The 14464-nt window shown below is 39.0% G+C and overlaps 1 protein-coding gene across 1 annotated transcript in view; it reads left to right on the top strand.

Moving 5' to 3' along the window:
• LOC149839543 (double-stranded DNA-binding family protein) overlaps positions 1-14135 on the top strand; it is a 36115-nt gene extending 21980 nt beyond the window's left edge. The window contains exons 5-7 of the mRNA XM_090002611.1: positions 1145-1236; positions 13050-13121; positions 13856-14135. Of these exons, the coding sequence (XP_089858737.1) occupies positions 1145-1236; positions 13050-13121; positions 13856-13894 (203 nt within the window). The 3' untranslated portion in view covers positions 13895-14135. The remainder of the gene's footprint in view (positions 1-1144; positions 1237-13049; positions 13122-13855) is intronic.
• The last annotated feature ends 329 nt before the right edge of the window (positions 14136-14464 follow it).

Below are 14464 nucleotides of genomic sequence, written 5' to 3'. Positions count from 1 at the left end.
AGCAAGCAAGAAAGAAAAGAGAGATCACAGATAATATATCATTGGAAACAAAGAAGACCAAAACTAGAGGAAAAGTAAAAAAAGAGAATAGAAGAACAGGTAAAGATGAAATCTTGGACAGGAAAAAAGATACATGGAACAAAAAGCAATAAAGAGGGAGGGTGGTTAAACTGTCCCAAGATGGTTTTATGTACCAAAGGATATCATGGACTGCTCTGGTGCCATGAAATTCAGAGTGATGTTCAGGTTGCCGAAGCAGTCTAGGTCCTGCAAATAATGACAATTTTAATTAATAGCAGAAATGTCATTAATGGAAGATACAAACATATGAAAATGGAAAATAAACACTACAGGTCAATAATAACTAGTCCTGGCTAGAATTATCAAAATTTCCCTGTTGTCCAATGATAATAGCTTCTGGTTAACTTTCCTTCCAAAATTGCTATCACTTTTCCTTATTTTGCCTTTTGCATTGCCTCCACTGCATAATGAGAAACTATAGGTTTATTATCCATATAGTCATGTTTAAACTTTAAAGGGTTAATTAGAATTCCTGCATGTGAAATTATACTTGCTAGGACAGGGAAGTGGAGGCCATAAAAAAACCTGTTGGCACAGTGATCTGAATGGGGTTAAGGTTGCCATGTTCCTTGAGCCCTTTTTCATTTTTGAATATCTTCAATGGTTGCATATATTTTCCTCTGTTCGATTGCAGTTTATTACCTTTTAATGTAGTTTCATTTTAACTAGACTCAGATCTTACCTTACCAACCCTATGTTTTTTATTTGGACTGCAAAACATTCTTTTTGATTTCTACTTTTTGTTATGGGGAATCCTTGTGCTTCAGACATGGTATCCATAGATGGAATGCCCCTTAATATGGGATTAGCATTGTCCCGATATTGTGAACACAATAATTTTTTCTCTGGCCAATTTTATTTCAAGCTTGAACATAATTACTGAACAAACACCTAAAAATAAACCAAGGCATCCAGCTCCGTGTTGGGCTGCTTGGAAGGCTATCCTCAAAATCTCTGTGCTTGGTGCCCTCTGGAAAAACATGTGATGCCTTTTTGGCGCTTGTTTGTGGTTTTAATTTCTCGTTTGGGTTGCTGCATGTCTTAAATATAATGTATGCGTCAGTGGCTAGAATTGCATTGGTAAAGCCTGAGAAGGCAAGGGGAGTGGAAGATGTCCTGCTCCGTTCAGCTCAAATGGGGCAGATTGCTGAAAAGGTGAATTCTTAACCTAGAAAAGGCATCATGGGCCATTATTCAAATTAGATCTTTATTTCAATTCCCTGGAAATTACATCTGCATCGAAATTCTGTGTGTGTGTGTGTGTGTGAGGGGATTGTATGTTTATGTTGGGTTTCAATTCTAATTGGCCAGAATCCATATCAACGGCCTTGGCTTACCATGACTGGTTCCTTGCTGATAAAATTTTAGTCCCATTGGCACCTTAGTACACAATCTGGCTACGGCATCCACAGCCTAATTTTCCAATTTACCTTTTAGGTGTGCATATATGTATAGTCATGTCCATATGTCAGGATTGATTCTGTTGAAATTCTGCAATTGCAATGGGTGAAAACATCATAAATGTTGTAAATATCTAATGGTCCAAGTCGACTCATTCACACCTTTTTTTTTCAAATTTTCTTGAACTTTTTTGTTAGTCAAGCCTTACAGGTGTGACTTAATGCTTTCTTTGGTCAGATACAATTTCTAATAGATGAACCATGCTGAGCACATCTATGGGTTCAGATTGATCCGTGAAGCTCAAACCTATGACTTGTTGCTAGTGCAGAATAGTGGAGGATGCTGTTTTTGTATCCGTGGAACAAACCAAATAAGTGTCCGCTTGTGGGGCCCACACTCAAATTACCAATTTTCCCCTGAACAATTTAAATATTTCTTAAGCATGTCCCTGAAATATGGATTCAAATAAATATTCAGATCCGACCCCAATCTCAAAAGCTTCTTATAGAATGGCTCCGACTGAGCTTGAAGAGAGGGCAAGTGACTGTTTCTTCATGTGACGAAGTTAAAGGGAATTTTGCGAAGGATTGTCCTTGTCCCAGGCCGATCTTTCGGAATGGGGCATGTACAAAGCTCTACTGAGTGAAAAATGCATCGAGTGTAGGAACACGCGGTATGCGTTCGCTTGATCGGTGACATGCGGTGGTAGCATGGCATGCGATAGGCATTAGAGTATCGTCGTTAGTGCATCGCTGTGTGGCGGCGCAGACGTGGAGCGTTGTTCGGTTAAACAGTGCCAACGGATCAGAGGATGTTGCCTTTGGAGATTTGGTTAAGGACCTCTCGGCTTGCAAGATGTATTCCCACGCGTAGCGGTTGGACGCACGGGGGTGCGTGTGAGTTAGGGTTAATTTCTCCAGGAATCACCTTAGATGGTTCCAACCGAGTATGGTGACTCAGGGCTAGGTGAGTGATTGCCTAGGCATCGACGAACGAGTCTGGGTGGTGCTCTTCGTTATGGTGTTCAATCATGAACTGATCTTTGGATTGAGGGCTGTAGGGTCTTGTTCCTTCAGTGACGAGGTTTTAGTATGTTGTGCACATGGAGCCGCAATATGCTCCATGACACGCAAGGCTAAGGCAAAGTTTGTGCTTCTTTCAGAAGTGATAGCTGGTATGAGACGACTATGCACTAAGCGGCATGAACTACATGAAATGCACACTTGGAAATGCGCTTGATCAGCTTCTGCTAGGCAACTCTGCACGGGGTGGTGTGCAGGGCCAATGAAAATGATTCAGCACAAGGAAACATGTTACTACGTGACCTTTGACTGTTAGGCTGGGCAGCTTGGCGCGTCGCGGGTTTGCGAAGCATTCTATGCCTGTGACAGAGCGATATGTAGGCTTGCGGCGGTAAGGAAGGATCGTCGCGCCGCACTGGCTTATAGGAAGAAGTAAGCCCGTGACAGTCCTTGTGCATTGTTTAAGATAATTAAATTAAGTTACTTTTTGATCACCACTTCGTCCTTTATGCATAATCATTGAAAAATCTTCAATAGATTTTTTTTTGAAGGAAAACCTTCATTTCAATGGCATAAAATCAAAATTTGACAACACTTACATAGGGGACAACAATTTCTCTGGTTGACACAGCCGGCCACCACCTCCTATCCCTGCTCAGGTGACACTACCGGGCCGCTGTTCCTCTCTCTGTCTTTGCGATCTCTCCCTTAAAGTTGTTGCTAAAAGTCCCGCTATTGCTGCTAAAGGTCCCATACCTTTAGCAACGACTTTTGTCACTGCTAAAAGTGAGCTTTATTGGCGCAAAAAAATTTCATGCCAGTAAAGATGTGCGGCGACTTTTGTCGCCGCTAAAGGTCTCAGCAGGACTTTTAGTAGCGACAAAAGTCGCTGCTAAAGGTCTTGGCGAGACTTTTAGTGGCAATAGAAGTCACCTTTTGTCGCTACTAAAAGTCATGATGAGACCTTTAGCAGAGATAGAAGTCATTGTGTCAACCCGATGAATTTTTAAACCATGCTTAAGAGTACTAGTGGCACTTTGGTCAGATTAGTGGAGAAGGGATGAAAGCTATTGGAAGATTTTGTTGAATGGAGACCCTTCACGGACAATCATGGTACTGTCATCTATATGCAAGTTTGTGAGGAGGATGAAGGGGAGGCTCCCATATGTTGGTGTGAATGGCGGTAGTCACTTGAAAGGTAGCAAATTTGACACACAAAGCATTGCTTTGTGTGAAAGCCAGGTTGCGTTCTTATCAAAATTTTGAAGAGAACGGGTAGCGCTAGTTAAGGTACTATGGCGGGTAGCGCTAGTAAAGATACTATAGCGCACTTACTAACGTATCGACAACATCAGTACAAGCCTCAACGATTAGCCTATTTGGAGATCTATAATAGTGTCCAAAAATAATAGCTTGTCACCTATATTGGTCTCTACAATTTCTTGCCAAACGATTGAAGGATTTGAAAAAACTTGGATATTTAGAGAGAAGAAAAGAATATTTATGAAAGCAATACTGTGAGAACCCTATCCCGCACTTTTATTTTCCGGCGAAGGGGGCTTAGGCCGAGGGGTGTTCGGCAGTAGACATGCGACCAATTAAAGTTGAGGATGTTAGCTCTCTATCAAACCAAAAATCACCTTAAACGTACACAGGATGAGATTCATGGTCATCTTTCTGTCATAAATGCTCTCATTTGTCAGTGATGGTTATTTGACACAACCAATCACGGGACAATACCCTTACATCCTATATTGTTCCGAATGGGTCATTTTTGACTTGGGTATGCGTGGGTATGATTTCCTGGAGTAGGTCTTTAATGGTGGATCATCCTCTAGCTCATCGCATGTGTCGAATTGATCCAGATGCAGAGAAGCACATTTCGAAAGCGCAAAACTCATCCCTTTCAAAATGCGTGGGGAAGCGACCCTTTTAAATGGGAAGTGCACTTCCCATTTCGCTTGACCTTTGGTTGTACCAAACCCTATAGGGTCAGGGTTTGGTGATAAATAAGAAGGTCCAATTATAATTCAGGTCAGACCCAACGGGTCCAATTAATATATGGTTATGGTTTGTAAAATTTCATACCAGACCCATAACCGAACGCGAGGGTCTGCGGTGTCAGACCGTGCTTGGGAGGACATATTAAAGGACTTTATTTATGGGCTTTCCTTTGGGCAGGGAAAGTCCACAGTTATAGTTGTGGTTGATCGTCTGTCCAAGTACGTACACTTCTTGGCAGTGTCTCACCCATACACTACCATGTTCATTAGGGTTGGTGTCATAAATACATGATACAAAAATCGAAAATCCAAATCCCAATCTTGTCCACGACACATACGACTATCTTAGTTCAGCCATCCGACCCTAGACGACTATCTCAGTTTAGAACAAAACCGCCTATTTAACCTCGGATGTTCATCTTGCACCTCCTCTTGAGTAGCTCCATCAGTGGGATGGGAGCGACAGAAGAAACCGAGGAGCTGCAAGCTTTGGTGTGGCTTAGCACATGAGAGAGACGTTGCAAGTTTATAACCCAATGGTACAATTGTATAACTGGTCGTAACTGGTGGGGGTCTGCCTAACCCCAGCTTGCCTATCGAAAAAAAAGACCAATATATCTATAGTGTGCATTCTCATTTTCATGGTATCAGAGTCACACGCTCTAGCAAGCTCGTTAATGACCTCCAACATCCCAGTCGTGTCAAGCTCAATGGCCTCCAACGTCCCAACGACTCAGTGGAATGCCATTATAAGCAAAAACCCTGATTTCACATATAACAATTACCTTGGTCGGCCTCCTCTTCTTCTTCCTCCTCTCTTCCTTAGCTCTCTCTCTCTCTCTCAAACTCGTGTGTGAGAGAGGAGGCCTCTGAAAGAATTTGAGACATCCAAAGTTCTATCACATGAGAAGAGTAGAGCACACCAAGGAGAGAAGAAGTTGCAACAAAAACCCACGATTCCTCAATGCAGGAATCAATGCATAAGCCTTCATTATATATTATAACTAATACAAAGTTTAGGGTACTAAAATACCCTTTTACAACATAACTAAATTACAAGAAGACCATTAATTAGAGTGCGTCAACCGTGTACAAAATAACTTATAAAACATGGGTCGGATCCAGACTCGATTTGGACCCAAATATAAACACTTCTTTTTACCCTCCCTCAAGTTGTACATGGTTTTGAACCATAAATAACTTGCCTTTTAACATCCAAAACCTGTTCTTGGTCAGTCCCTTTGTGATCAGATCAACAACTTGATCAGTACTCCGAACAAATTCAAGTTCAATCTCCTCTTCCACCTTTTGCCTTACAAAGTGTTGATCTATCTTGATGTGTTTGGCACGACTGTGGTAAATAGGATTAAAGGACATATTGATGGTACTTTGATGATCACATAAGAGAAGAGACTGAGAGACCAATTCTCCTACCTCTGTCAGTAGATGTCTAATCCATGTAGCCTCAACAGTGGCGGCTGCGATTGTTCTATATTCGGCCTCTGTACTTGTCTTGGCAATTGCTTTTTGTTTTCTACTACTCTAGGATACCAGATTCATCCCAACAAAGGCATAATAGCCTGAGACTGGCCTGCGTTCATTTGGGTCTCCGCCTAGTCTGCATCAGTGTAAACAATGAGCACATGTGCATTCTGCCCATTCATCCTCTTTCTATACTGAAGACCATCCCTGATGGTTACCGAAGTATTCATTTAACAACTTCCATATGCCCAACACACGGCTCATGCATGAACTGAGATATCTGATTAACCGAGTAAACAATATCAGGCTGTGTGAAAGTGAGATATTACAAAATCTCGACTATGCTGCAATACCTCATAGGATCCTCATATAAATCTCCATCTTGAGAACTGAGTTTCTGGTGAAGAACACTTGGAGTTCCTAAAGGTTTTCACTCTTTTATACCTGCCTTGCTGAGAACATCAATGGTGTACTTATGTTGGGTGAGGGTCATTCCTTCAGTAGTTCTGTCAACTTCAACTCCAAGAAAATATCGTTGTTTCCCAAGATCCTTCATTTTAAGTCTTTGATTCAAGAGCTGCTTGACCTCCTTAATATGATCATTAGAGTTACCTGTAATGATAATATCATCTACATATATCAATAATAGAGTAACTACATCTTAGCTTTTGAATATAAACAAAGAGTGGTCAAGAAAGGATCGACTAAAGCCATATTTTTGTATTTCAAGAGAAAAACTGTCAAACCAAGAACGGGACGCCTGCTTCAACCCGTATATTGCTCTTCTTAGTCTGCATGTATTTCTTAGGATCTCCTTCTGCATATCCAGTAGGTTGCTCCTTGTACACTTCCTCTTTCAGTTCTCCATGTAGAAAAACGTTTTTGACATCAAGTTGACTAAATGTCCACTGATGTTCAATAGCTAAGGATAATATGACTCTGATTGTCTTCATTTTTACAACTGAACTAAAAGTCTCATCATAATCCTGTCCTTGCTCCTGTGTAAAACCTTTTGCAACAAGTCTCGCCTTATATTGTTTGATAGTGTCATCCGATTTGTACTTTATTTTGTACACCCACTTGGACCCAACTACATTTCTATCAGGTGGTCTGAGAACAACATCCCAAGTACCACACTCATGAAGGACTTCCATTTCTTCATTCATCGCTTCAATCCATCTTCTCGAATTTGCGGCTTGATAAAATGTTGTGGGTTGATCTTCTTTGCCCAAGGAGGTTAGAAAGAGTTGAAAATCCATCGAAAATTTTTCATAACTGACCCATCTTTCAATCGGATGACGAGAGCGAGTGAATCTTCTAACATCGATGGTTGGGGCAGAAGTAGAAGGGGTATCCATCTCCTGATTAAAAATGGAGGGCGCCTCTCTTTCTCGTTGAGTATAAATGACACTTTTATACCTTTCTCGTTCCAAGGATGGTTTTGGTCTCATACTCTTCTGGGTAGTCAACCTGTTAGCAGACATAGTTCCCACATCCCTTTGAATACAAACTGAAGGACAAACATCATTAGTACTAGAAAAAAGCTCAAAATTCAACCATGGGTGATAGAGCTCAACTTTAGAGTCTAATTCAGAGAAAGTGGTAGATTGATGATCAAAGTTTAGTTTATCAAAGACAACGTTTCTGGATATCTTGATGCGCTTACTCATAGGATCATAACACCTGTATCCCTTGTAATTATCTGTATATCCCACAAATCTGCATTTCAACGCCTTGTCTTGAAACTTATGTCTCATTGAACTGTTAATATGAACATAACATACACAACCAAACACGCGCAAATCATGATAATTTGGATGAACTCCATACACAGAAAAATAAGGAGATTTGTTCTCCAAAATAGTCATGGGCAATCAGTTTATCACATGAACTGCTGAATGAAAAACTTTAGCCTACAAAGTAATTGGAAGATTGCTATCATGCATAATACTCATTGCACTCTCGACAATATGGCGATGCTTCCTTTTAGCAATCCCATTCTGTTGAGGTGTATGAGGGCAATACACCTTTTTCTTATTCCATTATTTTGGAGAAAATTAATAGTCATTTGAAGAGAACTCACCCCCTCCATCACATTAGAAACAAAGAATATTTTCAGAGAAATGGGTCTTGACAAAAGAATGAAAATTTTGAAACAAGTTGAAAGTCTTAGACTTGCATTTTATAAAGAAAATTCAAGTATAACGAGAATAATTGTCAACAAATATAAGATAATATATGATTCCATATCCAGAGGCAACTGGGGCAGGCCCTCCAACATCAGAACAAATAATTTCAAAATGTCTTGAAGCTCTTTTATTAATAGAATGAAAAGGTAGAACATGACTCTTACATAAAAGACAGCTATAACATTTTTTGTCATCGACATTTAACCCTAAACTAAACTTGAGAATGAAACTATATGAGACAAGCTTCTCAATGAAACGATTATTGCAATGACCTAAACCATGCCAAAGATTTGGCTTATTACATTCAAAGACACTAAAACACATTTAGGAATCACTAAAGGAGACGATAAGGAGAGCTTCAAGTTGGGATCAACAGGGGAACACGAGTAGAAGGATCTTCTTGAAAGACATACATATTGCTCTGTCTTTTTTCTTCAGCGAATGTCTCCCTCGTGTGAAAATCCTTGTCATGAACAAAAAAATGAGTAAATTCAACTGAAGCATTAATATCATCAAGCTTAAAAACAAAGACAATGTTTTTCGTGATATTAGGAGCATAAAGGACATTTGAAAGACTGAGAGATGACTTTGACATAGGAATAATTGAGTTTTCAATGTGAGAAATAGAATGGTGAAATCCATTTCTAGTGACAATGCTATTTCTGCCAGCGTAAGGAACAAGATTTAAGAGCTTACCAGCATCACCAATAACATCCCAAATACCTTGATTATTCTGTTTTAAATTTAATTCTGCCAAAGCTGACAATAACAACTCCTTTACTTCTCCATTGGCCTTTGGACTATCTGTCCCTTTCTTCGCTTCTGTCTGCGATGCTTTTTCTTTATTTTGAGGCTTGAACCAACAATTAGCCTTGATATACCCCCTTTTATTGCATAGAAAACAAGTGAGAATTGGCCTTTGTCTCTGTGAGTTGGGAGGTATATTGGGCGTAGGTAATATTCGACGGCCTCCTTGCCCATTCATTCCTTGACCTCCCCTTCCCCGAAAATCATAACTTCCTCGTCCTCGACCATAGGTCACCCCTGTGGCAAGAACATCTTGTGTGCCTACATGTACATGAGACTCTTCAGAGAATCCTTTCAAGGTCATCTCATATTGAAACAATTTTGCACGCAGATCTTCAAATATGGGTAGATCAGGTAAACACAATAAAGAGGTAACAATCATGTGATAATCAGGCCCCAACTCGCTCAGAGTTTGTTGCACCATGTCTTTGTCACTCACTAAACAACCAACAATGGCCAGGATCTGTAATGGTTTTCATTTTGTTCAAGTACTCCATAATAGTCATGGAGTCCTTTTTCAACATTTGAAATTCCTTTTTAAGAAACACTACCCTAGCCTGAGAAACCTGTGAATATGTTCTATCCCACAACTGCATAGCCGAACAGTCATATGGAATTGCCATAAGGACCTCTTGTAACAGTGTAGAAGTGATATAAGCAACCAACACCTGCTCCCTTTTCATCTAGGTTATATACTCTGGATTTCTGACATACAATGTGGTAGATGCTCATTTACTGTCCTTGTCTTCCTATGATATAAACTCTGAAAGGATTGGAATAGAGTCATCCAGATGTTTAGAAAGATCCTGACTTCTTATGAAAGGAATAATCTGACTCTTTCAAGTCAGGAAATTAGAGTTGTTTAACTTTTCAGACACGAGTTGACTAAGAAAACTTGAAGAAAGACTAGACTGGAAGAGAACAAGTCCATGTTCCAAAGAAAAAGGAAGAAAAAGGAATTCAGGAATAGATGAAGAATACGTTCAGTACAATTTTTAGTCTCAAAGGAAATTTTGCTGCCTTCCTCTTTTTTTTTTTTCTAATCACTGTCAATACTTAAACCAGAGGCAGCAAATTTAATGTTGCTGTGAAAATAAGTCTGAACAATAGTTAACCAATATTTTGCACGTCACTTTGTGTTGAGACAATGCAATTTTGAATCCCGATGGTGTATGAAAGAAAACCAAATGGGCTTATAAAGAAGCAGAAATATCAATCTCTATGTTCATAAAGAGATCACAATCACCAAACCCTGGATCTTATGCTCATGATACCATGAAAGAATTTGAGACATCCAAAGTTCTATCACATGAGAAGAGTAGAGGACACCAAGGACATAAGAAGTTGCGGCAGAAACCCACGATTCCTCAACGCAGGAATCAGCACATAAGCCTTCATTATATGTTATAACTAATACAAAGTTTAGGTTTCTAAAATACCCTGCACATAAGCCTTCATTATATGTTATAACTAATACAAAGTTTCGGTTTCTAAAATACCCTTTTACAACATAACTAAATTATAAGACCATTAATGAGTGTGTCAGCCCTGTACAAATTAACTTAATAAAACACGGGTCGAATCCATACTTGATTGGGACCCAAATATAAACACGACTTCTTTTCAGCCTCCCCCTTCCTCTATTTATATTGCACCCGATCCAGACTCATTTTTTCTAGTCAAGAAAGCCATACCAGTCTTGAGTTTATAGAGAGACGATTATGGGGTTCCAATATTTTTCATGCTTAATTTGCCCACAGAAGGCTTTCATACTATGCTCCGAGTATGAGGGATAATTTTGTCATTTTATAATAGTCAACTCTCACCAGTTTTTTTGTTTTCGACATCAACCTCTTGAACTAGTGAAGGTGTCCCCCAGCACGCCATTAATGAAAACGGGCGACAAAAGTCGCTGCTAAAGGTCAATAGCGGTGATTTTTGTCGCTGCCGTTTTTCTGCCCAAGGAATTAGTGGCGGTCAAGGACAGCTGCTTAGAGGTCCATTTCTCTCTTAAGAAACCTGTACCAAACCATATCCAAAACATTGACACAGCGATTAAGGAAAGTGATTGATTACTGAATCTCCAGAAGCAGCATGTCAGAATCAAGGACATTGATACATAGCCAAGAGGTCATGCATTCATTTAGAAAAGATAACACTCCAGTCAAAATTAGGGTTAAGGGAAAATTGGATCAACTAGATAATGGAAATGTTCTTTTCAGCTTCAATTAGAGTCAACCTCAATAGAAAATCTGGCCATCTATTCATCCCTAGAAGGGATTGGGGCAAGGTGACCCTTCTCTCCTTTACTTTTTGACATTGTGGGAAGAGGGTTTGAAGGCAAGTCCCAAAATCTCATAAAAGGGGGGAGGCACTGCATGCGGTACAGGTGTGGCAGGCGGTCATCGGAGACGCCTCCGATGGCTAGATGCCGTCGGTCCCAGTCACCAGCTGGCAACTGTGGTGGTGAAAGATGAAACTGTGTGTGTGTGTGGGGGGTGGGGCTGAAACGCCTCTGCCACTAACAGCAGCCACATATATATATATATATATATATATATATATATATATATATATATATATATATATATATATATATATATATATATATATATATATATATATATATATATATATATATATATATATATATAGGGGGGGGGGTGGGGGGGGGGGGGGCTGAAACGCCTCTGCCACTAACAGCAGCCACATATATATATATATATATATATATATATATATAGAGAGAGAGAGAGAGAGAGAGAGAGAGAGAGAGAGAGAGAGAGAGAGAGTAGTTTGTTTGATAGGAATCATGTTCTTTCGACATAAAAGTAGGATTTTTAAGTCACAAAATTCTGATACATGGTTGGCAGTTTATTTTTGAAGATCTTGCACATCACAATCACATGATCTGAATCTTGTTTTCTACTAAAAAATGCATGCATATCATATCTATAGCCTGATCAACAAACAAACAAGGAGGTTGCGTCCCATTTGCCAGGTTGTTTGCTCATACAAATGACTGTAGATGTGATCTACATGTTTTGTTTTGGTGGGAATCGGCTTTTGGATCACCGGAATCTTATCCGTATACAGATTTTTCCAGTGATCCAAAAATCAAGGGCTATGAAGGCATTGATTTTTTTCGACTCATAAAAACATAGTTTTTTGTCAAAAAATCATGATCTAAGAGTCAGTTCCTACTAAATCGAGCATGTTGAACACATCTATGTGGTTAGATTGTGTCAAAACAACTCACATCATGATATTCAAACTAGATTGTAGGTACAATCATTTGTACCATGGTGGTGCACACTTGATTTACATAGCTCTAAGCTCGAGATGCAAAATCTAACCTTTGGATCATGTTTAACATGTTCTATTTACTATTTCCATGTGTAAGTTGACTGAAATATGATATTTTATACCATTTTGACACCACCCTTGTTTTCATGAATTGTAAACCGTTGGTTTTGACTGCCTCAAAAATAAGATCTTATGATGTATTAAGCATGACAAAACCTAATAGCATAGTAAATAAACTATGCTAAACACATCTGCATGGTTAGATTTACTATTTGATGGCTAGAACTATGTAAACAAAAGCGTGTACCACCGTGTGGTATCATGGTACATAACCACCTTATATTTTCCTTCATATATATATATATATATGGGGACAAGCAACTCTTGTTCGAACATCAGTGACATCATTTGAACCATCTAATTAGGTTTAAACTTTAATCATACAGTTGAAATGTAGTTTTTCCAAATCAAATTCTAATAAATGAATGTAATAAACAAGTTACCATGCATATGGTATTTTATAAATATTTATGAAGCAAACAATCATTATAGGGCTTTGAGTTTTAAAATTCGATCTTAACCATTGAATTGAATTTGATACAATAGTTTTTTTTCTTTGAAACAATACAATGATTCATATGATGTCACAAATATTCCACATAGAGTTGCTTGCATGTTCCCCCTTCGCATATATAGCTTTAATTTTATCTTCATTGAAAAATCCATCTTTTTGAAGTTTTTTGTTTTTTTGGCCACAGGTATCTGAAGAACGGCTTATTTCACTGCTTGAGCAAATTAACAATCAAACTACCAAGCAGACTAAAGTTACTGTACGTACTGGCTACAAGCATGGATCCAGTTTAGACATTCTGCATATTTGCTATTTAGATTTATTTGTGCAACCTTTTACAGGTTCAGACATGTTGAGTGAACCTTGAGCCTAGGCAGTGGTGTCAATGGGTCGGACCCAGGTGGAACCAGACCCAAACCTGATTTGAGATGATGGTACTGGGTCCAGACCTGGGTCTAATGGGACCCACCATAATAGAAACCATACCCAGGTCCTATAAGAATTACATGAACCAGACTTGGACCATGCCCGATAAAATAATAAATTTTATCATTTTTACATTGAAAAATTCCGGATCTTAATTGGAACTCAGATTGAGCCTGGGTCTGGTATGAAATTTCACAAACAATACCCGGGTCCATATATTAATCGGACCTTCGGGTCCAACCCAGATTCTAATCAGGCCTATTTATCACCAAACCCTGACCTTATAGGGTTTTGTACGGGTTGGGTCCGGGTCAAACCCAACCCATCCCTACTAGGCAGTGTGCATAATGCATGAATGGCCTGAGTGGGACTGAGATGGATTTACTTCTCCGGTCCTAGTTGCTAGTCTATATTACTCCATTGTCACTGGTCACAGTGATCGTGTCTGCCTCAAACGATCTCAAGAACTTGTTAAATGCAACTTTTGAAGACTGCTTTCTTCTCTCCACTCTTGTAGGAATCAACTATTATACTAGTATATTGAAAATTGTTCTGCTCTTAATTCAGATTCAGAGGCGCCGGAGTGTTCTTGAAGATGATGACTAGTGTGCTGAACGGTGGTGAGTGATTTGATGTGCGACTGCTACAGTGATGCTAAGTTTGTGATATTTGCTTATGCGTGTTTTGCATTGATTGCTTGGCTCCAGTTGAACTATCTATAAAACCAACTTGATTTTATTTTATTAAGGGCTGAATGTAAGATATTTGACTAGTATTCATGTAAAAATTGCTCAATATTGAGGGAGTGTTTGGAAATAGATGCTCAAATCAATCCGTCTTTTTTGACTGGAAATATTAGCTACTCGTTAGTACCATACTCTGGTGAAGCTACTTTTTTTTTTCATTTTGTTAATAGATAAATTCCTACAGTATGATTTATGCAGTTTGTTCAGTCAAGAACCTATTTTGGTTCGGCCGATTGTGTTGTGTACACATTCATTTAAGATATTAAAAAAATGAGTGATTCATAATACCTCATGTTTTCATAATTTAAAAATGAAAAATGGTTGTACTGTACGTTAAATATGACTGTTTTCTGAAATGTCTCAATTTTCGCTATTCTCTCCATGTCCAAAATCACAAATATCTGGTTTTAAAAAGACTTTTTTACCTTTT

Source organism: Nuphar pumila, chromosome 4 (genome assembly GCF_984573655.1).
Source record: "Nuphar pumila chromosome 4, dmNupPumi1.hap1.1, whole genome shotgun sequence".
NCBI classification, from domain to species: Eukaryota; Viridiplantae; Streptophyta; class Magnoliopsida; order Nymphaeales; family Nymphaeaceae; genus Nuphar; species Nuphar pumila.
Note: the sequence above shows the minus strand (reverse complement) of the source record. Positions and strands in the feature narration are given on the sequence as shown.